At 40.5% G+C, this 25917-nt stretch overlaps 1 protein-coding gene across 2 annotated transcripts in view; it reads left to right on the top strand.

Annotated features, from left to right (window-relative positions):
- Positions 1 to 25917, top strand: part of ANXA4 (annexin A4) — an 85673-nt gene that overhangs the window by 36805 nt on the left and 22951 nt on the right. For both annotated transcript variants that reach the window (XM_007521251.3, XM_060187165.1), the window contains exons 2-5: positions 5574 to 5626; positions 15046 to 15133; positions 20787 to 20881; positions 23410 to 23523. In XM_007521251.3, the coding sequence (XP_007521313.1) occupies positions 5624 to 5626; positions 15046 to 15133; positions 20787 to 20881; positions 23410 to 23523 (300 nt within the window). In that variant the 5' untranslated portion in view covers positions 5574 to 5623. The remainder of the gene's footprint in view (positions 1 to 5573; positions 5627 to 15045; positions 15134 to 20786; positions 20882 to 23409; positions 23524 to 25917) is intronic.

Below are 25917 nucleotides of genomic sequence, written 5' to 3'. Positions count from 1 at the left end.
AGGCTGCTGTGAGATCAACAAAGACAGCACCCATCTTTAAATTCTTCTGGAATCCATTTTCAATGTAAGTTGAGAGGGCCAGGGCTTGTTCGCAGGTAGATCTTCCTGGGCAGAAACCAGCCTGGGCGGGTGATAGGAATTTCTCTGTAAGATGAGAAATACGTGACAGAAGCAGCCTCTCAAGGAGTTTGTAACACACAGAGAGGAGAGAAATTGGTCTATAGCTGGCGGCCAGTGTTGGGTCTTTCTTTGGTTTCAAAACCGCTATAATCTTCGCATGACGCCAAACTTTGGGCATAGACTCAGATTCCAAGATGTGGGACAGGAATGAAGCGAGCCACTTCTTTGCCGCGGGACCCAGGTTAAGAATGAGTTCTGGGGTGATGTTATCATAGCCAGCAGCTGTTCCCGGTTTAACCCTCTTCAAAGCGTCTTCCAGTTCAGACAGTGTAAAGGGAGAGATTTTTGGAGATGGACAAGATAACCAGAAGTGGGATGACCATTCATGGGAAATTTCTCTTTTCCAGACTGGGTCGATCTTAGCACGTCCAACTTGAGTTAGTTCAATCCCCTGCACCACCATAAATCAGAGCTGAGCAGTGCTCTGATGTTTCTCTCTGTCTCTCTCTGCATCTCTCTCAAAAAAATAAATAAATAAAAATATTTTTTTAAAAAAGTGAGTCTCTCTAGTGACTTAGTGTAGTGCTTACAGGGCTGATAGACACAGACATACGTTCTCCTTAAATACGTTACTATTTTTGTACAAGCTAATTTCTTATCTCAGGAGCCATTCTTTCTCACTGAGATAGAGATTTGCATGTCTCTGTTTTGATGGCTACTTGCTGATTTTACTAGTCTAATGCTCCAGAGGAAATCTAATTTGCCTGCTTTCCAAATTCTGGGGGTAGTGGGGAGGAATGCACCACACACACACACACACACACACACACACACTACTAGTAATAGTCTGGTCTAGTGAAATACTGTGTGAAACCAGAGATTCTTGTTTCACACACCCAAGTCTGCCATAAAGACATAAGAAACTTTGTACTTGAGTCAGCAGTTCGCTAGCCAACTTCTGGCAGTGCTGCAACAGGGCTATTTGTGGAAGAGTGTAATAATTTCCCTCTGGGCATTTAATGGCAAAAAAGAAGGATGTGTTCTTAGCATACATGATGTTTTCTTTATGAATGCACAGTAAATTATTCCTGCACAATTGGGTAATCTTACCTGAACTAGATTGAGAGCATTTATAACTTATTATGCCCTGAGCAACTTGACACGGGGGTCATTTTCTCCTTAACAATATCTGTTTAGCTCCCAGCTTTCTTTCAGTTGCTCCAAAATTGTGTCTTAAATCATGGGCCCTTATAAGAGAGAGTTTTCATACTGATAACACTTAAGGTCATTTGTTTAAATATTACTAGCATATGGTCCCTTCAGACTTGTTCTTTCCATTTGAAATGATACTGCTGTTTTAAGGGTCACCTGACCCACACCAGAACCTCTGTGTTTGCATTTTACAGATGAAAATCCAGGCACAGTTGCTAATTATTTTTGTACCACCTGTGTGATCAACAAAGGTGTTTTAAAAAAAAAAAATATATTAAAAACATAAAAACATTATAAAGTTTGAGTCATTATGAACTTGGCTACATTGTTCAACTTACAAAATTGCAGGCTGGCTTCAGAATGAAGAATGAATGAGTCAAGAAAGCTGAGGCAGAAAGGGATTCCTATAGAGAAGCCTTGATTTTGAAGGGCTATGGAAAATGTGGAGGAGTTTTACAGGTAGAACTTTGGAGATAAATGTCTCTCATCCTTTGGGTGCTGATTACAAAGAAAGAAAGAGAGAGAGAGAGAGTGCTGATTACAAAGAAAGGAAGAAAAGAGAGAGAGAGGAAGGAAGGGAGGAAGGCAGGCAGGCAGGAAGGAAGGAAGGAAGGAAGAATTAGCACCCAGAGAGAGAGAAGGAAAAGGAGAGGGACATAGAGGTAGCTTTGATGTCATGAGTGGTTTAGAGGGAAAGAGAGGATTAAACCAAGAAAAGAAGGGGTAATTTTGTATAAATGTGGACAGATAGCTGTAGAGAAGATGGTCAACCCATGTCTACAACTTTAGGGGAACTGTGGTGGTTTGCAGTGGGGAGAGTGAAGATTCAGAACTCTGATGGTGGGAATGGTGTGGGTTCAAACCCCTGTCGACATGTAATTCTGTAATTAAAAAATAAAAAAAAAGAAAGAAAGAAAGAGAGGAAGGAAGAAAGAATGGGGCCAGGTGGTGGCACACCCAGTTGAGTGCACACATTACTGTGCAAAAGGAAAGGACCTGGGTTCAAGTCCCCCATCCCCACCTGCAGGGGGGAAGTTTCAGAAGTGGTGCTGCAGATGTGTATGTTTGTGTGTGTGTGTGTGTGTGTGTATGCGCGCGCACGCGTGCACCCTCCCTTTTCAATTTCTCTCTGTCCCGTCGAATTAAAAGGGGGAAAAGAAGAGGTATACGTAAGTTCTATATTGGAGAATATGTGTGTATGGTTCCTTCCACTCCCTTCACACACCCTTGTCATTGCCAGAGGTATGGAGACATTGTCAAGAGCCAGGTAATAATAGTAAGCATTGGTGTGGGTTCAGTTTGTATGTGTTGTTTGATATCTAATCAAAGAATCCAGGAGTACCACTTTCTGCCTTTCTGTAATGTGTTTAGAAAAATTGTTCCATATTAGTAAATGATAAACATACAACTGTTTCCATACAAATGGATTTACTCTGTGTGCTGTGCAAGTTGCTAAAATAACTTTCTGACTAAAAGCTCCCTGTGTTCAATTATGATACAGGTTCTTTTTCCTTTGGTGAAATGTTTCTAGGTCATAGAGTTATGACTCTCACTGTTTCCAAAAGACTTTGCTCAAGCAGTCTTTCCACTGCTTGATGTGGTCAAAAGAACTAGAAGGGCCATTTTATAGGCTGGTTTTATGGGAGGTGTCCCCTTTCCCTGTCTTCTTCCTCACTGACACTTATTCCAAACCTCATGGATGGAAAGGAAGGGCCCTAAAAGCTGTGCCTGCCAGACTGTCAACATATCAGCAGCAACTTAATCCAACACATGTCACTTATGCTTGATGAAGGAAACTGGCATTTTGACAGTTCATATGATGTGAAACAAGACTGCTAGACAAGAGTGGCTGACGTCCTTGGAAGCTTTAAGATGTCCTGTTTATTTACGGCTTCCCCTAGCACATTCTGGGGAAGTGAGAGCTCAATCTTGCCTCCCCCCACCCCTCTGGATGGTTTTGGCCCTTCTCCAACTCTACCTCATGTCACTGGTTTGTGTTGCCTTTACCCATCCTTCTAACCCATGAAAACCTTTGCACTAACTCCCTCTGTCTGAATAATTCTCCTTCAGACCTTTGAATGACTGACCTCTTCTCTTCATTCAGGTTTTAGCTCAGATGTCATCTCCCAGCCAGCTCCTTCCCAGTAACTTGATTAACATCATCGTTTAGGCCAGTGTATAACAAATTTTTTCCGTAAAGGGCCACATATTAAATATTTGAGAAACATAGTTTCATCAATTCTGCTGTTGTTACATGAAAGTAGCTATAGGTAGTTCTGTCTTCACTAAATCAATACTTATGAACACTAAAATTTGATTTCATCTAACTTTCATATGTCATAAAATATTATTCCTTTAAATTTTGTCTATCATTTAATATATATAAATCATCCTTAGTTCGTCTTTTCCTGTAGCAGTATCTCAAGCCTTCCTGGCCCCTTGTTTCCAGCTGCAGTCTATCTTGTAGTATAGAACCCTATGAGAGCAATCCTTTCATTATGTCATTTCTCTGTAACCTCCCCTTCCACCCAAACTTTCCACTATTTTCCTATGACTTCCCATGTAAAGTCGAGTTCCTTAGTTGAGCTTATAAGGCCTTTACCAATCCATTTCCCCCTGCATTTCCAACCTTAACTCTGAGCTTCTCTTCGTAAAAGAGCCCACTGCTCTATCAGCTTCTCCTCCTCATCGTCCCCAAAGTCACTGCCCCTTCCCCACCTCTGCATCTTTGTTCAGGTTGTGCCCTAGACCAGCTGGCATTCCCTTTAGGGATTAAACCCCTATGTAAGATGAGGTAAATTTTGCAGTGAGTAATGAAAACAAGAGAGAAGGAAGCTGGACTTAAGGAAAGCTGGTGAATATGATCCAAATGATTTAGATCATAGTGAAGTAGATTAAGAAGGATTTAGTTACTTTAAGGGTAACAGTTGAAAAGGATTTCTTGGTTAGGTGTGTAGGCTGGTGCTCTTCCTTTGCCTTGTAAATGACCAGGTGTGAGCTCTAGGCTGGTGCTTTTCAAGTGATTATGCTGACAGAGTTTTTTGGGGGAACCTCTTTAAAATTCTGATAGTAGGTCTGGGTGGGACCTAGGATTTTTTTTAATCCAAAATTAATTAATTATTTTTATGAGTCATAGAAAGGGAAAATAACCTCTTGGTCAAATGTAATGCCAGGGACTGGACCAGAGCCTCAGGCATGAGAGTCTCTTTGCATAACCGTTATGCTATCTACCCCTGCCATAGGGATTTTTTTTTTGCATTCAGAATGTCTGAATAAAAGTATTATGATAAAATTATTTTTCATCATCAGTGAAGCAGTCCTAGAGAGAACTAGGAGGAAAAGGAGTGTCTGAGACTGCAGAGTCAAAGAAAGAAGTATCTTTGAATCCTGAAGTGTAGCAGTGAAAGTAGTTATTGGGAAATGAAGTGCCTAGTTTTTTGGCCTGCTGGCCTGTATTTGCACATATACACTTATACGCATGTGTGTGTGCGCGCGTGCATGTGTGTGTGCAAACACGTGCACTCATGCATACACACTCTCTCATCAGAGAAGAGGTGGGAATGTAGTCCCCCCCCCCATTCTGTTGGTTATCTCTTCTCTCTTAAGATACATTTTTTTCCTCAAAGTTATCACAATGATTCTAAACTGATATGGTGATGTGAATGCTGCTTTATCTATATAGCAAGTAGGAAGACCTAGAAGGAGCTGTTTGAAGGAGCAGTGAGCGTTACTTTTTATTTTTGTAGCACAGGGCCTCCCGAGTGTACACTTCCTTCCACTCACCCCTGGTTGCATGCATGATGTGTGGGTATAAAAATACATCTGAATTCTGATCATTTTGCAAAATGCGGAACATTACTAATAGAAAACTAAACATGTATTTTAAAAAATGAGTCTCATTATCTGGTCCACTAGAGGTATTCAGTTCAGAACCTAAGTTTGACCTGAATATAGTGTTTCTCTTCCTCACAAAACAATCAGTCATTTCTGCAATGTCTCTTCCTGAACAGAGAAGCAGATAAGGAAGTGTTTTGCTGTAATAAAACTGCCTAGTTTGAATAGTTTATCTTTAATTATTAGCCCCACCTTTGTACCTTTGGCTAATCACACTCACTGACTTTTTTTTTTTTTAATGGGTATCATTTCCCTATGGTCTAACTTCATACAAACTGTAAGTTATCTTGATTAATCATTTTAATGATACCCATCACAGTAATTTATCCTCTGCTTTTATCACACAGGAACTTCCGTTTGGGTGACTGACCTCTGATCCTGACATAGAGTCCTGGCCATGGTAAGTTGTGGAGCAACTCTCCCCACCTGGTGCCAGGCACGGACAGGTACAGGATGTATGCTCAGGATTAGTGGCTCATGGGAGGGTTGTTTATTCAACAGGGGGAAGGAGAAGGAAATGAAAAGACAGGGTTTTTTTTTTTCTCTTTTCTTTTTAAAAGGATTTATTTGTTGATCACATAATAGAGGAAGGAAGGAAAGAAGGAAGGGAGGGGAGAGGGGATAAGAGACAAGTCAGAGCAGCACTCTGGTATGTGTGGCACTAGGAACCTTAGCCATGCAAGTCTGATGCTCTACCTGTTGATTTATTTTCCCAGCCTCTGTTTTGTTTTAATCCATTTAAAAATATTTATTTATTTATTTATTTATTTAATGTAGAGATGGAGAGAAATTGAGGGGGAAATTGAGAACAAGAAAAAGAGAGACATTTTCAGCACTATCTCATCACTTGTGAAGTTTCCCTCCTGCATGTGGAGACTGAGGGCTTGAACCTGGGTCTTTGTACCCTGTAATGATATAATGTGTGTGCTCAGCCAGATGTACCACTACCCGACCCCCTTAAATCCATTTTTAACTTCTCTCAGGAGTAGTAACTTGACCCTGAAAATTAATTGAAAGGGAGAATTCTCGGAATGCTTCATGATCAAACTCCTCAGAGCTCATCTATCTGATCTTTGGGACCACAGGGAATTGGATCTCTTTGAGATTCCCAGAAAGTTCAGTGCTGATATGGAAGTTGAGCCTCTTAGCTACAAATATGACTCTAGTTGAGGCCAGCCATCTGCTCTGCTTCTCCCACTCAAGTTTCTAAGTGGGCAGATGATTCTGATCCCTGGTCTTCTGGGAAGGAATAATAGAAATAGTATCCTATACCTAGAATAGAACTAGAGTACCTGCCAGCTCCAGATGTCTTCCTTGGGAGGCTGGACTTGTAAACAATCCTGAATAGTGATACACTCTTAATTTTTTTTTTTCAAATTTGGCTTTCAAGACATCTTTTCATCACCCCTGACAGTCAAAGGTTTACTCATGCCTACCCTAAATCTTTTATATTTTAATTAAAATCCAATTCTTTATGATCCATTCTTCCTGGACATGGAGGACATTTATTCAGGAAGAAGTGTTTACAATACTCCATCCTTTGTGGAGGACATGGTACTTGGCTCTGGGAATTCAGAGTAAAGGGGATACTCTTCTGTCTTCAACAAGCTCACAGCCTTCCCACACATGAAAACTGTAAATAAGTGGCCGTTTAGTGTGCTTTGCACTCAAGTAGGAATTACTTCAATTGCTCTCATCTTTACTCTTGTTTTCCACCATGATTGCTATTATTAGATAGATGAAAGATATTTTTATAGCAAAAGAAAACACCGCATACAGTATTGAAGCTCCCAGTTATTTTCCAGCATTTCATTTCAGACCCTACCTATATGTACAATTACTTTAAGTAGTAGAAATAAGAGCACAAATAACAATGATATGTTTTGTATAACAATTATGTATGAGAATATGCACTAATATATTTATATTTTATTTTAAAATTATTTACTATAGATACAGACATATGAATAATTTCATTCTCTTCATTTTTGTTTTAAAACAATGATCATATGATACAATTCTTTTATAACAAACTTTTCTTTGTTAATGTATTTATTATTTTTATTTGATAAAAGAGAGAAATTGAAAGGGGAAGGAGAATGAGAGATAAACAGAGAAAGACATCTGTAGCACTGCTTTACTTGTAAAGTTTCCTCCCTGCAGGTGGGGGTCTAGGGTTTGAACCTGGGTCCTTGCACATGGTAATTTTTGTGCTCAACAGAGTACCTCACCACCACCCAGCACCCATGTGATACAATTCTAAAAGGAAAACAGTTTAAAAGTGATTGTGGGGCCAACAAAATTGCTCACTTGCGGGGCCAGGTGGTGGTGCACCGGGTTAAGCACACATAGTGTGAAGCTCAAGGACCCAAACAAGGATCCTCATTCAAGCCCCCAGCTCTCCACCTGCAGGGAGGTAATTTCACAGACGGTGAATCTGGTCTGTGTCTATCGTTCTCTCCCCTTTTTTTCTTCCCCCCCTAACTTCTTTCTGTCCTATCCAACAACAAAAGGTATGGCCGCCTGGAACAGTGGATTCGTTGGGTGCAGGTACTGAGCCCCAGTGGTAACATTGGAAGCAAAAGAAAGAAAAAAAAAATATATATATATATAGCTCACTTGGATAGTGTGCTGCTTTCCCATGTATGTGATCCAGGTTTGAGCCTGGCCCCCAATTATGCATTAAAGTAAAGAAACTTCAGGGGACCAAGTGGTAGCACACTGGGTTAAGCACGTGTAGTACAAAGCGCAGGGACCTAAACAAGGATCCTGGTTCAAGCCCCCAACTCCCCACGTGCAGGGTGGTAACTTCACAAGTGGTGAAACAAGTCTGCAGGTGCCTTATCTTTCTCTCCCCTTCTCTACTTTCCACTCCTCTCTTCAATTTTTCTCTGTTCTATCCAATAAAATGTTTAAACAAAACAAAAAAAAAAAAGCACCCAGGAGCAGTGGATTTGTAGTTTTGGCACTGAGCCCAGTTATAACCTCTGGAGGCAAAAAAAAGAAGAAAATAAAAAAGGAAGAAAAAGAAACTCCAGAGCTGTGGTCTCTTTCACTCTCTTTACCTCTCTGCCTAATAGCTCACTTGGATAGTATGTGACTTTGCCGTGTGGATGACCCACACTTGAGTTCCCCCACACACATTGAAGGAAGCTTTGATGCTGTTGTCTCTCTGGCTCTTTCTGCCTCTTTGCTTTTTTTCTCTATAAAAAATGATGTGTTCAGGCATTTCTCAAATGTGTTGCCCGGGAATGAACCTCTATCCTTGCCCATGTTGTGATACTACCCACAGACCAATCTTAGAATTTTTTTTCAGAGAAAGACAGGGTGACAGAAGGAATGGAGAGATACACAGAAACAGGAGATACACCAAAGCATCACTCCATCACTCATGGAGTTCTCTTAGTTCCATTCATTGTGTTTTTTATATGTTACCAGTGCTTAAACCCAGGGCCTTATGCACAATAGAGCATGTGCTCTATCATGTGGGCTATTTCCCAGAACTTAAGAATATTTTAAATAGGTGTATAATTCACATATAGAGAGATACTTATAAAGTTACTATTAGATGAGTTTTGACAATATGGGCAATTAGTTGTTTCTTTATATTTATTTATTTTCCCTTTTGCTGCCCTTGTAGTTATTATTGTTGTTGTTATTGTCATTGTTAGATAAGACAGAGAGAAATGGAGAGGGGGGAGAGAAAGATAGACACCTGCAAACCAGCTTCACCGCCTGTGAAGTGACTCTCCTGCAGGTGGGGAGCCGGAGGCTTGAACTGCGATCCTTACGCGGGTCCTTGTGCTTTGAGCCATATGCGCTTAACCCGCTGTGCTACCACCGACTCCTGGGCGATTAGTATTTTGACAGTATATCTACTGTGTAACCTACTCCCTTATCAAGATAGAATATTTTTCACTCCAGAAAGTTCTTTCATGTTCCTTTCAGATCATTCCTACTTCCTGGTTCACCACAGAAATGCTCCACTGTACACCTGGTTAAGCGCACATATTACCAAGCATGAGGAACCGGGTTTGAGAACATCCTATAAGTGGAATATAGTGTTTGCACTCGTTTATATTTTTTGCAAATCATTTGTTTTTCTGCAGTTTTTTTGTTTCTACTTTATTTTTATTGATAGGGTAGAGAGAAATTGAGAGAGAAAGGGAGATAGAGAGGGAGAGAGATAGATACCTGCAGACCCGTTTTGCTGCTGATGAAGTGTCCTCTCTGTGGGTGGGGAGCAGAGACTCAAACCCGGATCCTTCCTCATGGCGGTATGTGTGCTTACTTGGGTACATCACTGCCTGGCCCCCAATTATTTTTATTTGTTTGTTTTTTATTTCCACCAGGGTTGTCACTAGGGCTCAGTATCTGTATTACAAATCCACCACTCCTGGTGGCCATTTTTTCCTTTTATTATTACTGTCATTATTATTATTTTAATTGGGTAGGACAGAGAAATTGAGAGGGGAGACATGATAGAGTAAGAGAAAGATACCTATAGTTATTTCTCTTCCTTATTACTATATTAATAATTGAATAATATTTCATTGACTGTGATATAACAACTTTTTCTGGCAAGTGGTTCTTATCATTCTTTCTTACCTCTCATTTCTTTTGCCAGCTTCCTTTGGATGGAATCCCCTGACTTCCCAGAAATGCTCATGACACATTATGCCCCAAAATTTAATCAATGCAAATAATTTAGAACTAGCAGGAATAAATTTCCTGGGCTTATCTTTTAACTGAGGAAAAAAAGATACTAAGACTGCTAATTGATAAACTACCATCCCTGTAAATCTCTCTATTGATTTATTCGTTAGACATTACTTTTAATCCTACAGCAGTGTCCCTCAGCAGTACCACTGGTTTATATCAGAATGCAGTGTTTGAAGATTGTTCACATTTGTGGAGTTCCACAAGAACCTTGTGGGCATTTGACTAAAAAGACTATCTTATGGTGGGGTCAAGGACTAGATTACATTATGTAGGAATTTTGATGGAAAGAATCACCAATTTACTTATTACTACTGGATTATAGTATAAGAAAAGAAGGAAAATGCCCATATAAATTTACTAGGTTTCCATAGCAAGGTGTCACAAACTGGGTGACATAAATAATAGAAGAGTGGGGCTGGGCAGTGGTGCACAAGGACCCCAAGTTCCCACCTGCAGGGGAAAGTTTCACAAAAAAGAAGCAGTGCTGTAGCGCTATTTCTTTCTCTCTCTCTCTCTCTCTCTCTCTCTCTCTCTCTCTCTCTCTTTCTCCCCCTCCCTCCCTTTCTGTCCCCCTTCCTTCTTAATTTTAAAAATAAAAAACTAAGTATTTTATTACAACAATTCTATGGTTTGGCATCATTATTCTCAAAATATGAGTGAAAACAGAAACTTCCCCTAGGCTACATCTTTTGCCATAAACTGGATAAGCAGATAAGCTGGGCTTATCCTACTTGAAAGCCATTATCCCATCCCACTAAGGTTTACTACCTCTTACTAAAGCCCACCATGTGTCCTTCATGAAGACCCACAGATGAAATCTCCCCCAATACTAGGACCCCTTTCATAATGTTCACAATCCCCTAAATTATGTAGAAGAGACAGGTGATTGTTATATTTTACTGGAATCATAGAAATAAGACAACAGGGTACATTTCAACCAGTGCTTATATAGAGTGTAAAACCCTAACACTTGTGACTACTGAAAGGGGTGTTACCAGACCTAACTGGTATGACCTCAGCTCCAAGCACTGCCCTGCCTGTCTCTTCCTACTCTCAGTTTGTGAATTCTAAGTATTTTATTTACTTTAATGTAGTGAGATAGAGGGGGAGGGGGGGGCAGAGCACTACTCAGCTCTGGCTTATGGTGAGAATGGCTGGGGATTGAACCTGGGACCTCACAGCCTCAAGTACAAGAGTGTTTTGCATAACTATTAAGCTGTCTCCCCAGTCCTATGAGTTCTTAGCATCTTAAAAACACACAGCACTAGCTAGGAATGGAAAAGTATCCAGATGGGGGGCCAGGAGATGGTACACCGGGTTAAGCACATAGTACAAAGTATAAGGACCTGCGAATGAATCTGGGTTTAAACACCGGGCTTCTCACCTGTGGGTGGGGTCACTTCACAAGCAGTGAAGCATGTCTGCAGGTGTCTATCTTTCTCTTCCCCTATCTTCTCCTCCTCTCTCAAATTGTCTCTGTTCTATCCAATAAAGTGTAAAAAATAAATAAATAAATAAATAAGGCTACCAGGAGCAACTGATTTGTAGTGCAGGCACCAAGCCCCATCAATAACCCTGGAGACAAGAAAAAAGAAAGTATCCAGGTGAGTCTGAATACCATTGACATCTGGTCACTAATGCTATCATTTAGATCCTTCCACTTCAGCTGGTAAATGCACACACCCAGTAGAGTAACCAAAGGAAAGGAGACGAGGCAGAATGATTTTAGAAAGTACTGGTTATGACCGGTTAGTCTATCATCATCATCATTATCTACCACCAAGATTATCACTGGGACACCATTTGACTACTAATGAAGCCCCCCTCCCCCCAACACACACAGGTTGGAACTGGGGACTTGAACCCTAATCCTCACATATGATGACATGTGCTCTACCAGCTGAGCCACCATCCAGCCTAATTAGCCCATTTTCAAAGAGAAGGAAACAAAATTCAAAATATCAAAACACAGATTGATAAAGGGTTATAATAATGTTGTTCTGTGTCAGCACACAGAGGGGAAGATAGAATTACAGCTAAAGCAGTCATGGGAAATAGCTAACAGAACAGGACTTGCATCCTTGAGGCTTCCAGTTTCACCCCTGGTACTGCATGTACCAGAGTGGTGTTATATACCCCACACACACACATCTCTCCCTCTCCCTCTCCTGAAACTCTATGTCATGTGAAATAAACTAAATTTTTGGGAAAGAAAAAAAAAAAGACCCACAAACCATAGCTAGTTTGATTCTACCCTCTGCTGCTAATCTGAGGAGTTCAGAAGAGTTCTGCTAATGTCTACAGCTTATCTCTAAACTCAGTTTAGAGACTAGCAGAGTATTTCTGAACATCTCAGAATATCCATGTCTCTCTGTCTCTTACACATCGAGGCTCATTATGGACTACAATTCCCTCTTGCTTGGGGGTCTAGGCAGAGGAATTTGGACCTTGGAGAATATATTCTACCACTGAGCTGTATCCCCGTGCTCTTCCTTTCTTTAAAAGAATATTACAAACAGGCGCCAGGTGGTGGCATACCTAGTTGAGCACACATGCATAAGGGCCCAGGTTTGAGCCCTTGGTCGGCACCTGCAGAGGTAAAGCCTTGCAAGTGGTGAAGCAGGACTCCAGGTGTCTGTCTCTCTCCCTCTCTATCTTCCCATTCCCCTTCGAATTCTGGCATTCTCTATCAAATAAATAAAAATAAAGATAATAAACAAATTTTAAAAATATTATTACAAACAAGTTCAAATACATACAAAAGTAGACAGGATCTCAGAAAGAACCCTTTTGTATCTATCAGTAATGAATGATGAACTCCTGGGAAGTCTTGTTTCTTCTTTATCTGCATTTACTTCCCCCTACCTGTGTAAATTTGAAGCAAAGTCCAGACATCATCTCATCTGTAAACTATTTCAATATGTGGGAGATTAAAAAAAATTTTGTTTGCCCTACCCCACTAGAGCAAAGTAGAGACAGGCTGGGGTTATGCATCGATCTGTCAATTCCCATGTCTAGCAGAGAAGCAATTACAGAAGTCAAACCTTCTACCTTCTGCGCCCCAGAGAGATCTTTCGTCCATACTCCCAGAGGGATAAAGAATAGGGAAACTTCCAATGGGGGCAATGGGATACAGAACTCTGGTAGAGGGAATTGTATGGAATTTTACCCCTCTTATTCCACAATCTTGTTGATCATTATTAGATCACTAATAATAATAAAAAAAGAAGAAGTTTAAAACCTTTTTTTTTTTATTGCCACCAGGGTTATCACTGGGGCTCAGTGCAGGCACTACAAATCCAACACTACAGGCAGCAACTTTTTTTCTTTCTATTTTATTTGGCAGGACAGAGAGAAATTGAGAGGGGTGGGGAAATAGGGAGAAAGAAAGACATCTGCAGACCTGCTTGGCTGCTTGGGAAGTGTCTCCCCCTTGCATGTGGGGGCAGGGACTCAAACCTGGATCCTTGCACAGATCTTTGCACTTTATAGTATGTGTGCTTAACCAGGTGTGCCACTGTCCAGCCCCCTAAAACTCTTTAAATAAAAAGTACAACTACTTTTTTATTGTTTCTTAAAAATGTAAAAGTACATTCAACAGATAATATGTTCCCCACCTGCAGGGTGAAAACTTCACAAGTAGTGAAACAGTTCTGTCTCTCTTCCTCTCTTTCAAGCCTTTCCCTCACAATTTCTCTTTACCCCTATCAATAAAATAAATAAAACATGGGGCCGGGTGGTGACGCAACTGGTTGAGCGCACATGTTACAATGTGCAAGGACCTGGGTTCGAGCCCCCAGTCCCCACCTGCAGGGGGAAAGCTTCACAAGTGGTGAAGCAGGGCTGCAGGTGTCTCTCTGTCTCTCACCCTCTCTATCTTTCCCTCCCCTCCCGATTTCTGGCTGTCTCTATCCAATCAACAAATAAAAATAATTTTAAAATTTAAATAAATAAATAAATAAAACACTAAAAAAAATGTTTAGAAAAAAACATAAAATGTTAATTCTGTGGTCCAGGAGGTGGCGTAGTGGATGAAGCATTGAATTCTCAAGCATGAGGTCCTGAGTTCAATCCCTGGCAGCATATGTACCAGAATGATGTCTCATTCTCTCTCTCTCCCTCTCTCCCTCTCTCTCCCTCTCTCTCCCTCTCTCTCTCTTTCTCTCTCCTTCTATCTTCATGAATAAATAAATAAAATCTTTTAAAAAATAAAATAAAAATAGAAGACATCATGGGACACGTACTCGATAAAAAAAATGTTAATGCTAATTCAGTAGTCATCCAATAGTAAACCTCTCTCTGTTCAACTTTCAGAAATTGTGCCATGAAACTCTTTTATTCTTATTTGTTTGATTCAAGATCCAAATAAGCTTCACCATTGTGATTGTAGATGTATCTTTAAAGATCTTTTCAGTTATGGTTCCTCTCTATCCCTTTCTTTCTTTCTTTAAATTTCTCTTGTAATTTATTTATTTTTTTAATTTTTATTATCTTTATTTATTTAGTTATTTATTTGATGGAGACAGTCAGAAATTGAGAGGGGGAGGAGAAATAGGGAGATAGAGAGAGAGAGAGACACCTGCTCACCACTCGTGAAGCTTCTTCCCTGCAGGTGGGGACCAGGGGCTCCAACCTGGGTCCTTGCACATTGTAACATATGCACTCAACCAGGTGCGCCACCACCCAGCCCCCTGTAATTTATTTTTTTTATTTCCCAGTAGTATGGGTTTAACATCTTCTTTTTTCAATCTATTATAAATTGTGATTTGGTTTTTGAGGTTTGATTGGATTTAGGATTGGTTTTACTATTTTATTTATTTTTGGTGTGTGGGGGGTGGGAGGGGCAAGATTACTTTCTAGGTGTTGGTATAATTCGTCTCACCATTCTCTGGGCATCAGCTTGAGCTGCATTGTCTGTTTCAGCCTCAGGGCCTGTCTTAGCTGTTCCCTCTGAGCTTCGCCTGGAACATTTATTTGTTGGCTTGTTGAGTGTCTACTGTCCCTCTCCCCTTGGCACTAGAATAGTGCTGGTAGTTGCACAACAGTTGTCTGCTACAATGGGATGCCTCTCAGTCACATCTTTCTCTCTATGTCCAGGCAGCCAAAGGTGGTACCATTAAAGCTGCTTCAGGATTCAATGCTGTGGAAGATGCCCAGAACTTGAGGAAGGCCATGAAAGGGCTTGGTGAGTGTCCTGCTGGAGATGAGCTCTGCCTCATGAGCTATGTGTCACAGACTGTGCTACAACCACTGGCAATTGTCAGATCAATGCTTGAAGAAACCACAGTGAACAGTGTGCCTTCTTTGCTGTGCACAGGACCCAGGTTCAAGCCTAGCATCCACCATATTGGAGGGAACTTTGGTGTTGTGGGGTGGTGTCTCTCTGTATACCTCTCTCTGAGTCTCTCTCTTTATATCTGAAAAAGACAGCTCTGAGTAGTAAAGCTTTGTAGAAAGAAAGAGAGAAGAAAAGGAAGGAAGGAAGAGAGAGAGAGAAAGAGAAAGAAGAGCAAAGGAAGGAAGGAAAGGAAACATCATGAGGGGCAGGGCCAGGGAGTTAGCTCAACAATAAAGCCCACAACTTGCTTACCTGAGGCTACAGGTTTGATCCCTGGCACTGCCATATGTCAGAACTGAATGATGCTCTTGTCTCTTGCTCTCTCTCCAAAAATTAATTAACCTTTAAAAATCAATGAAAAAGAAAACAGTGGGGGCATACTGCCATTTCAAGATTAATTAGAGGACTGGAAACAGCATAATGGCTATGCAGAATAGTTTCATGCCATATACTGTGAGGTCACAGGGCCAATCCCCAGCACCGCCATAATCAGAGCAAAGCAATGCTCTGGCAAAAACAACCATAACATCCCATAAATTAGATAGACATCAATAGGGCTGGGGACACAGCATAATGATTTTGCAAAAGACTTTCATGCCTGAGTCTTTGTATTCTCGGGTTCAGTCCCCAGCACCACCATAAGCAAGAGGTGAGCAGTGCTTTGGTATGTGTGTATATCTTTCTTTATCTCTCATTAAAATAAATAATCTTTTTTAAAAAAATGGATAAGCATTCATCAATGTACTTTTACTTCAGAATTTTTAATTTAATGTACTCAGTGTAGGTTTTCCCAATTATTTGAATCTGTTTTACACTACAGAATTAATCAGAATTACTTGTAAATGAAAATTCTGAAATGCATCTGTTTTCCAATGAGGGCTAGTTTTAGATGTGTGCCATAGGCCACCAGGAGCAGTGAATTTATCGTGCTGGCACTAAGCCCCAGTGATAACCCTAGAGGCAAAAAATAGTAAGTCTGCCCTAGTACCATCAGGCTTATGAAGTACCCCCACAAATATTTTCTTGGGAGATAGATACAGCAACGTATAATTTAGTGAAAGAAGCCATCCTAAGGAACATAGTCAAGGGGCCAGGCAACAGTAAGAATGCACACATTGGAAGTCGTGCTGTAGCTCAGTGGGTTAAGCGCAGGTGGCGCAAAGCACAAGGACCGGCATAAGGATCCCAGTTTGAGCCCCTGGCTTCCCACCTGCAGGGGAGTTGCTTCACAAGCGGTGAAGCAGGTGTTCAGGTATCTATCTTTCTCTCCCCCTCTCTGTCTTCCCCTCCTCTTTCCATTTCTCTCTGTCCTATCCAACAACGACGACATCAGTAACTACAACAATAAAACAACAAGGGCAACAAAAGGGAATAAATAAATATTTTTAAAAATTTTAAAAAGAATGCACACATTATAATGCCCAAGGACCACAATTCAAGCCCCCGGTCCCCACCTACAGGGGGGAAACGTCATGAGTGGTGAATCAGGGTAGCAGGTATCTATCTATAAATCTGTCTGTCTGTCTTCCCTCTAATTTCTGTCTCTATCCAATAAATAAAATAAAATGTTTTTTTTTAAAAGGAACATATTCAGTGGAACCAAGCCTCAAGTCATACTTAATAGAGTACATCTCTTGCTAGAGCTGCCAATTCTGTGTCCACGTCCATCTCCTTCAGTCTCTCTGTCTATTGCTACTTTGATAGGCATGACTGGGCCAGTGGAATTTCATGGGAGGTGGCTGGTGTACCAGTCGAGAAGGGCCTATTTGCAGTGCACTGTACTCCAGTTAGCTCACTGAGAGCAGAGGCCTTGTGCAGAGTGGACACAGTCATGCATGTCACACTGCAGGCTACACTGCCTGCATCCCTTGCCTGGGTGAACAGTTGGTCTGACAAGTGCCATTTGCTTCATAGCTATTATCTAGAATTTCCTTGAGATTTGGATAAAAATACTTGACCATGAGACCTCATTTCCCAGGTTACCTATCCAAAGATTTGTTTTACCTCACCCCAATGCCATTGATAGCAACAAAAGCAATACTCAGTGCTTATTAAGCTTTAATGTGTATGAGGCATAGTGAAATATGATTTTTCTTTCTTACTCAATAGGACAGAGAAAACTGAGGGGGTGGGTTGGATAAAGTGGGGAAGAGAATGATAGAAACCTGTAGACCCGTGGTCCGGGAGATGGCGCAGTGGATAAAGCATTGCCTTCTCAACCATAAGGTCCTGAGTTCGATCCCCAGCAGCACATGTACCAGAGTAATGTCTGGTTCTTTCTCTCCTCCTATCTGTCTCATGAATAAATAAATAAATTCTTAAAAAACAAACAAACAAAAAAAGAAACCTGTAGACCTGCTTTACCATTTATAAATTGTCTCCTCTGCAGGTGGGGAGTGGGGGTTTGAATCCAGGTACTTGCATGGGTCTTTGTGTGTGAATTGTGATGTTTGTTTAAATTTTTTTATTAGTGAGTTAATAGTTATTAACAAGATTGTAGGATAATAGGTGTAAATTCATATAATTACTACCACCAGAGTTCTGTGTCCCATCCCCTCCACTGGAAACTTCCCTATTCTCTATCCCTCTTGAAATATGGATCAAAATTCTTTATGGGATGCAGAAGGTCTGGCTTTTATAATTGCTGCTCATCTGGACATGGTCATTGGTAGGTCGATCCATACCCTAGCCTGTTCGAGAATTATGATTTTTTTATGCTGTGCCAGAGAATGAACTGAAGGCTTTGCCTGTGTCACAATGGGTAAGCTGCCTCCCTGGCATAATTTTTGTAATTTTTTTTTTGCCTCCAGGGTTATTGCTGGGGCTTGGTACCTGCCCATTTTTCTATGTCCCTGTCTTCTCTTCCTTTCTAAGTCACACCTACACCTATTACTACTTCTAAATGTAATTTTTTCCCTTCTTCTCTCTCCAGGATGGAATTCGAGTTCAGAGACCTCTAGTCATCTTCCCTTAACATTTCTCCCCCTCTTGGACCAAAATTATGTATGGGTATAGAAGGTGGGGGATCTGGCTTCTGTAACTGCTTCTCTGCTGGACATGAGTATTAGCTAGTTGATTTATTTCTACCTTTCCCTAGTGGGGTAGGACTCTGGAAAGATGAGGTCCTGGGTGGGACACATTAGTGAGGTCATCTGCCCAGAGAGGTCAGAATGGCATCATACTAGTATCTGCAATGTGGTAGCTGAAAGGTGGTAAAATATAAAGTAAGAAAAATTGTTTAATAAACAGAAACCAAAAAGTAAAAATAGCTTAGATGAGATTAGGGATCTTGGGCTAGAAAGAAGCTAGAAACTCTATTTTAAGTATGTTCCAAGGGGCCCATGATTTTAATAATTTTTCTCTAAGCTTGAGACAACTGATAATTGTTCCTTAAGCTTTGTAAATTTTAAACTCCATATTTCCTCTCTTAGCCCCACATTTTTCTGGTTCTCTAATTTTGCAAACAATAACTCTGGTGAATCTCTCTCTCTTTTATTCCATTTCTCCCTGAACTATTTTAGTAGAATCTCTTTTGTAATCCATCATAACTTCCCATACAATATAAACAGTGAAGAAACAGGAAATTGGCCAAATATTTTTACATGAACATTCAACTCTTACTAAGAGACAAATTTGAAAATATCAGAATAAAGACCTCTTTTAAAAGCTGCTGCAAGAAACAGGCAAAAAACTTAGGACATTTATCATTTATTTATTTTTAATTTTTTTAGAATTTGTTTATTCATGAGAAAGATAGGAGGAGAGAGAGAAAGGACCAGTTATCACTCTGGTACATGTGCTGCTGGGGATTGAGCTCGGGACCTCATGGTTGAGAATCCAGTGCTTTATCCACTGCACCACCTCTTGGACCACTGTTTAGAATTTATATTATAAAATTTTAGTGAGACACTTCCTTGTGAAAATTTTCAGTAGTTATATAATGGAAGCCATCTAAGATCAGGAAATACAACTAAGGGTATAAACATAATTACAGATTTTGAAATGCAATGAGGAATTGACTTATATCCTGTCAAATGCCAAATAAGTGGATAAACACACAAGTTTGAGTTGCTTCAAAACCCAGAGGAGGTAGTGAAGAGGGAGAGCACAGGACTTGCAACTCTGAAGTCCTGAGTTCAATCTCTGATACTATGTATGCCATAGTGAGGCTCTGAACTCTTTTTCTTATTAATGAGTAAACAAGTTTTTTAAGAAAGAAAAGAAAAATTCTAGGTATTATTCTAAAAAAAAAGAAAGGAAAGTGCCAAGCAATGGCACACCACTCAAGGCATACGAAGCTCAAGGACTGGCGCAAGGATCCTGGTTCAAACCCCCAGCTCCCCACCTGGGGGGGGGGGTTACTCGCAAGAAGTGAAGCAGGTCTACATGTGTCTCTCTGTGTCTCTCCCTCTCTACCTCCCCCACCCCTCTCAATTTCTTTCTGTCCTATGCAATAAAAAAATGAAATGAAATGGCAGCTAGGAGCACTGGATTTGTAGTGCTGGCACTGAGCCCCAGACTCTGGAGGCAAATTTGATTAATGAATGAATGAATTAATTAATTGGAGAGAAAAGGCAAGAATGTGGAATACAGATACAGGTAATCCAAAAGGCATGAGACGGGTCAGTAAAATAGCTCACTTGGATAGTGTGCTACTTTGCAATGTGTGTGAACCAGGTTCGAGCCCAACCCCCACTGATCAAAGGAAGCTTTGATGTTGTGATCGCTTTCATTTTCTTTGTCTCCCTCTACCAAATTAAAAAAAAAAAAAGGTTTGATAAAAGTTCTAAAAGGGGTCCGGCGGTAGCGCAGCGGGTTAAGCGCATACGGTACAAAGTGCAAGGGGTGGCATAAGGATACTGGTTGGAGCCCCGGCTCCCCACCTGCAAGGGAGTCGCTTCACAGGCAGTGAAACAGGTCTGCAGGTGTCTATCTTTCTCTCCCCCTCTCTGTCTTCCCCGCCTCTCTCGATTTCTCTCTGTCCTATCCAACAACGAATAACATCAACAACTACAATAATAACCACAATAAGGCTACAACAATGAGGGCAACAAAGGGGGGGACATGGCCTCCAGGAGCAGTGGATTCATAGTGCAGGCACTGAGCCTGGAGGCAAAAAAAAAAAAAAAAAAGTTCTAAACAAGGGGGGAAACCATGATTACAACCAAAATTTATTGTATATTAAGCACTGGGCATTGTGGTAACTAGTTCACTTAATGGTTTTGCTTAGCACTTGCAGCAGCCCTGGGAATAAAAGTACTGTGATCACTCACATTTATAGGCACAGAAACTAATGCTCAGAAAAACCGATAGCTTATTAACAGGAAGACTCAAATCTAGTGTTTGTTTAAAAAAAAAAAAAAAAAAGACAAATCCTTGAACAAGGAGCTCTGTTCTGTGAAAGTTTCTGCATGTGTTTGGATTACTCCACTGTCCACAGATGAACCTGTTTTCTCACCCCTGCCTCAAATCATACTTCCTGTCTCTGCTCCTTTGTCAGGCACTGATGAAGACGCTATTATCAGCATCCTTGCCTATCGCAACACGGCCCAAAGACAGGAGATCAGGACCGCCTACAAAACCAACGTTGGTAGGGTAGGTAGACTGTGTTCTCCCTGGCTCTGTGTCATTGATGAGAGACTTCTCGAGAAATAGTTCTAATTGGGGAAGCAAGAACATCTTTTTATTTTTATTTTTATTTTTTGTTTTTTTTCTGCCTCCAGAGTTATCACTGGGGCTCAGTGCCAGCACTACAAGTCCACTGCTCCTGGAGACTATTTTTCCAATTTTGTTGCCCTTCTTGTAGTCTCTGTTGTGGATGTTATTGTTATTGTTGTTATAGCTGTTGTTGGATAGGACAGAGAGAAATGAAGAGAGGAGGGTAAGAAAGAGAGGGGGAGAGAAAGATAGACACCTGCAGGCCTGCTTCACTGCTTGTGAAGTGACCCCCCTGCAGGTGGGGAGCCAGGGGTTCTAACTGGGATCCTTATACCCATCTTTGTGCCAGTCCTTGCACTTTGCACCTTGTGTACCTAACCCGCTGTGCTACTACCCAGCCCCCAAGAATATCTTTTTCATCGAAACCTATAAAGTGACCATAAAGATATTCTCAAAAAAAATTTCAACATGTACTTTCCTCTACTGTCTGCCAGAGGTCATTTGGGAAACTTTTGATTCATAGAGCTCAAGTCCAGTCTTGGATTTTTCCTACCCAAGTCTGCATGGAGGTGATTGTTGAAGGAATTCAACTACTGTTTTGACCATAGGGCAAGACCTATCACTCAGTGATGCTGGGAGGTGATGCAGTGAAAAAACTGAATTCTCAAGCATGAGGTCCTGAGTTCAAGCTCCAGCATCACATATGCCAGAGTGATGCTCTGGTTCTCCTCTTTGCAAGCCCTCCCTCCCCCAATAATAAAGGATCAAAGCTTTAAAAACATTTTTAAAAAGTTTTTTAAAAAAACAGAGCCAGACTGGGAGTATGGATTGATCTGTCAAGGGCCATGTTCAGTGGGGAAGCAATTACAGCAGCCAGACTTTCAACCTTCTGCACCCCACAATGACCTTGGGTTCATACTCCCAGAGGAATAAAGAATAGGAAAGCTATCAGGGGAGGGGATGGGACACAGAGTTCTGATGGTGGGAATTGTGTGAAGTTGTACCCCTCTTATTCTATGATTTTGTCAATGTTTCCTTTTTATAAATAAAAAATAATAATAATGAATAACCTACCCAACAATAAAAGTGAACTCTACAAAAAAAAAAAAAAAAAAAAGAGCCAGAGAGAAATTGAGAGGGGAAAGGAGAGACAGAGGAGAGAGAGACACCTAGAGCTTGCTTCAGTGCTCATGAAGCTTTCTCTCTGCAGATGGAGACCAGAGACTTGCATCCAGGTCTTTACACATGGTATTAGGTTTATGGAGTCTGGCCTCAAGTTAGGGAGGAAATAGACTTAGGATTTTAATGGGGTCTTAGCTTCCACTTTTTCTGCATTTACTTGTTTGATGATTCTAATAAAGACTGTCATAGGGACAGGAATTGTCCTTTACTTGATAAATAGTTTTTGCCAGTATAACTCTTGGCCAGTTGTATAGTGTTTCTTCTGAAGTTTGTCAATGGGTAACAATAATGTTACTACATTGACAGAAGAGATTAAGAAAGATGAAAGAGTATTTCTTAAAACCTTTCTTTTGCATAGTCATTTGAGTAGACAGAGTGATTTAGGGAAGTGAAGTAAGGGATAGGAGAGAAAAGCATTTAGGCCTAAGTGATAAATATATAATTAGAGAATTTCTGCTGCCTTCTTTAGGCCATGCTACTAGAATGCCAAGCTTATTAGGTCTAAGTTTAATCTCGGAGGGCTATGGTGCACTTTTGCTTTGAGATATATAATTGCCCCTTGCTTGTGGATACCTGTACACATATACCTAGTACCCTAGACCCTAGCCTGTCTAGTATCTGTACATGGACATTGACAGATTGATCCATACCCTCAGCCTGTTTCTAGCTTTCCCTAGTGGGGGCAGAGCTCTGGGGAGGTGGGGTTCCAGGACACATTGTTGCTGTCATCTGAGATCAGCAGATGCAGTATCAAGTGGTATGGATCAAGAGAAGCATGAAGGAAAACGAACAAAGTTCCAGAGGTTTCAGGACTGTGAGAAATATGGGTTTGTAAAGAATGAGAAAGATTACTTGCTGTCTTAGAGTTTAAGAAGGCAATAGATAATTATTGTTATAACCAAGTTATTTGGGAACTTGAGTTACTTTGAAAATCCCATGTTTAAGATTTACTGTACTATATAAGACCTTACCATGATTTGTGTCATTTAATGCTATTTATAAATAACTGTTTCTTATATACTGGCAAGACCGGTTACTTCTGGTGGAAGGACTATTTTTAACAGCTTTAAAAAATAATTGTAGGTATTTCCACTGGTATTTGGAAAACTCCACTGTACAAGTGTGATAATGACAGTGTAAAGGCAAAGTCTTAGTGTCATTAAGATAGTTTCTACCTTGCAATCCCCCCAAAGAATCTCAGAGAACCTGGGTGTGCTGGTCTACACTTTAAAAGCAGTTTAAGGCACTGTAGCAGTTAGCAAAGATTCTTTCTTATGTTGCAGGACCTGATGGAGGACTTGAAGTCAGAACTGAGTGGCAACTTCGAGCAGGTGATCTTGGGGATGATGACACCCACTGTGTTGTATGACGTGCAGGAACTGCGAAAGGCCATGAAGGTTTGTCATCCCCAGTGCTCTCGAGGTGCTATTTGTGCAGACACTGACAAGCTCTGACAGATGTCTTCTGAGAGTGGGCAGAATGAATTGCAGGAGAAAGATTTCCTTTCTTTTGTGCCAGCTTAAAGATACGACTTTACATTATTGCAGCGATTGTAATTGAAAAATTGTTTCCTAAAAACTTTAAAAGCATTTACTCTTTTAACTCCATAGGGACTGCTGATTGATTAGCTACTTTTGAGATAGGAAATATTTTAACTGGAGGCTTGGGTGGTGACACACCTCTTTGAGCATACATGTTACCATAGTTTAAGACGTAGATTCAAACCCCTGAAGGGGGAAACTTTCACAAGAGACAGAGTAGTGCTGCATGTGTCTCTCTTTCTTGCTCCCTACTTCCCCCCAGTCCCCTCTAAATTTCTCTCTGTTTTATCAAATAAAAGGAAAAAAGAAAAAGTGGCTACCAGGAATGATAGATTCATAGAGCTGGCATCAGGCCCTGGGACAATTAAAAATTAATTAATTAAAATAAAGTAAATGTATTAACTGATATCTAGGGGGCCTCTGGGTCTGCTTCAGACTCAGAACTGACAAGAGAAGGGGGAGAAGGAGGAGGTGGTGGAAGTGTTTGAGGAGGAGGAGAAGGAAGAGAAAAGAAAGAACTAATACCTCTACTTTTAAAAGTCTTCCAGAAGATTGAAGACACTGGAATACTTCCTTCCAGCTTCTATGAAGCCAACATCACTCTGATACCAAAAGCAGACAGGGACACAACCAAAAAAGAAAACTACAGACCAATATCTCTGATGAACATAGATGCTAAAATACTGAACAAAATTCTAGCCAACCAGATACAGCAGTATATTCAAAAGATTGTTCATCATGGGCTGTACCTTGAGTTTAGCTTAGCTCGTCTTAGATTGTGCTGCGTCCTGCATGAATAAAGAGATACTGCCTACAGCTCAAAAAAAAAAAAAAGATTGTTCATCATGACCAAGTGGGGTTTATCCCAGGCATGCAAGGTTGGTTTACTATACATAAATCAATCAATGTGATCCACCACATCAACAAAAGCAAGACCAAAAACCACATGGTCATATCAACAGATGCAGAGAAAGCCTTTGACAAAATACAACATCCCTTTATGATCAAAACACTACAAAAAATGGGAATAGATGGAAAATTCATGAAGATAGTGGAATCTATATATAGCAAACCTACAGCCAACATCATACTCAATGGTGAAAAACTGGAAGCATTTCCACTCAGATCAGGTACTAGACAGGGCTGCCCACTATCACCATTACTATTCAACATAGTGTTGGAAGTTCTTGCCATAGTAATCAGGCAGGAGCAAGGAATTAAAGGGATACAGATTGGAAGAGAAGAAGTCAAACTCTCCTTTTGCAAATGACATGATAGTATACATGGAAAAAAGTAAGGAATCCAGCAAGAAGCTTTTGGAAATCATCAGTAAATACAGTAAGGTGTCAGGCTATAAAATTAACATTCAAAAGTCAGTGGCATTCCTCTATGCAAACACTAAGTTAGAAGAAATTGAAATCCAGAAATCAATTCCTTTTACTATAGCAACAAAAACAATAAGATATCTAGGAGTAAATCTAACCAAAGAAGTGAAAGACTTGTATACTGAAAATTATGAGTCACTACTCAAAGAAATTGAAAAAGACACAAAGAAGTGGAAAGATATTCCATGTTCATGGGCTGGAAGAATGAACATCATCAAAATGAATATATTACCCAGAGCCATCTACAAATTTAATGCTGTCCCCATCAAGATACCAAGCACATTTTTTAGGAGAATAGGAAAAATGCTACAAATGTTTATCTGGAACCAGAAAAGACCTAGAATTGCCAAAACAGTCTTGAGAAAAAAGAATAGAACCGGAGGCATCACACTCCCAGATTTCAAACTTTATTATAGGGCCATTGTCATCAAAACTGCTTGGTACTGGAACATGAATAGACACACTACCCAGTGGAATAGAATTGAGAGCCCAGAAATGAGGCCCCACACCTATGGACATCTAATCTTTGACAAAGGGGCCCAATGGGGAAAGCAGAGTCTCTTCAACAAATGGTGTTGGAAACAATGAGTTGAAACATGCAGAAGAATGAAACTGAATCACTGTATTTCACCAAATACAAAAGTAAATTCCAGGTGGATCAAGGACTTGAATGTTAGACCAGAAACTATCAGATACTTAGAGGAAAATATTGGCAGAACTCTTTTCCACATAAATTTTAAAGACATTTTCAATGAAACGAATCCAATAACAAAGAAGACTAAGGCAAGTATAAACCTATGGGACTACATCAAATTAAAAAGCTTCTTCACAGCAAAAGAAACTACTACCCAAACCAAGAGACCCC

The sequence above is a fragment of the Erinaceus europaeus genome, chromosome 3 (assembly GCF_950295315.1).
Source record: "Erinaceus europaeus chromosome 3, mEriEur2.1, whole genome shotgun sequence".
In the NCBI taxonomy this organism is placed as follows: domain Eukaryota; kingdom Metazoa; phylum Chordata; class Mammalia; order Eulipotyphla; family Erinaceidae; genus Erinaceus; species Erinaceus europaeus.
This window is presented reverse-complemented; position numbering and strand designations above follow the sequence as displayed.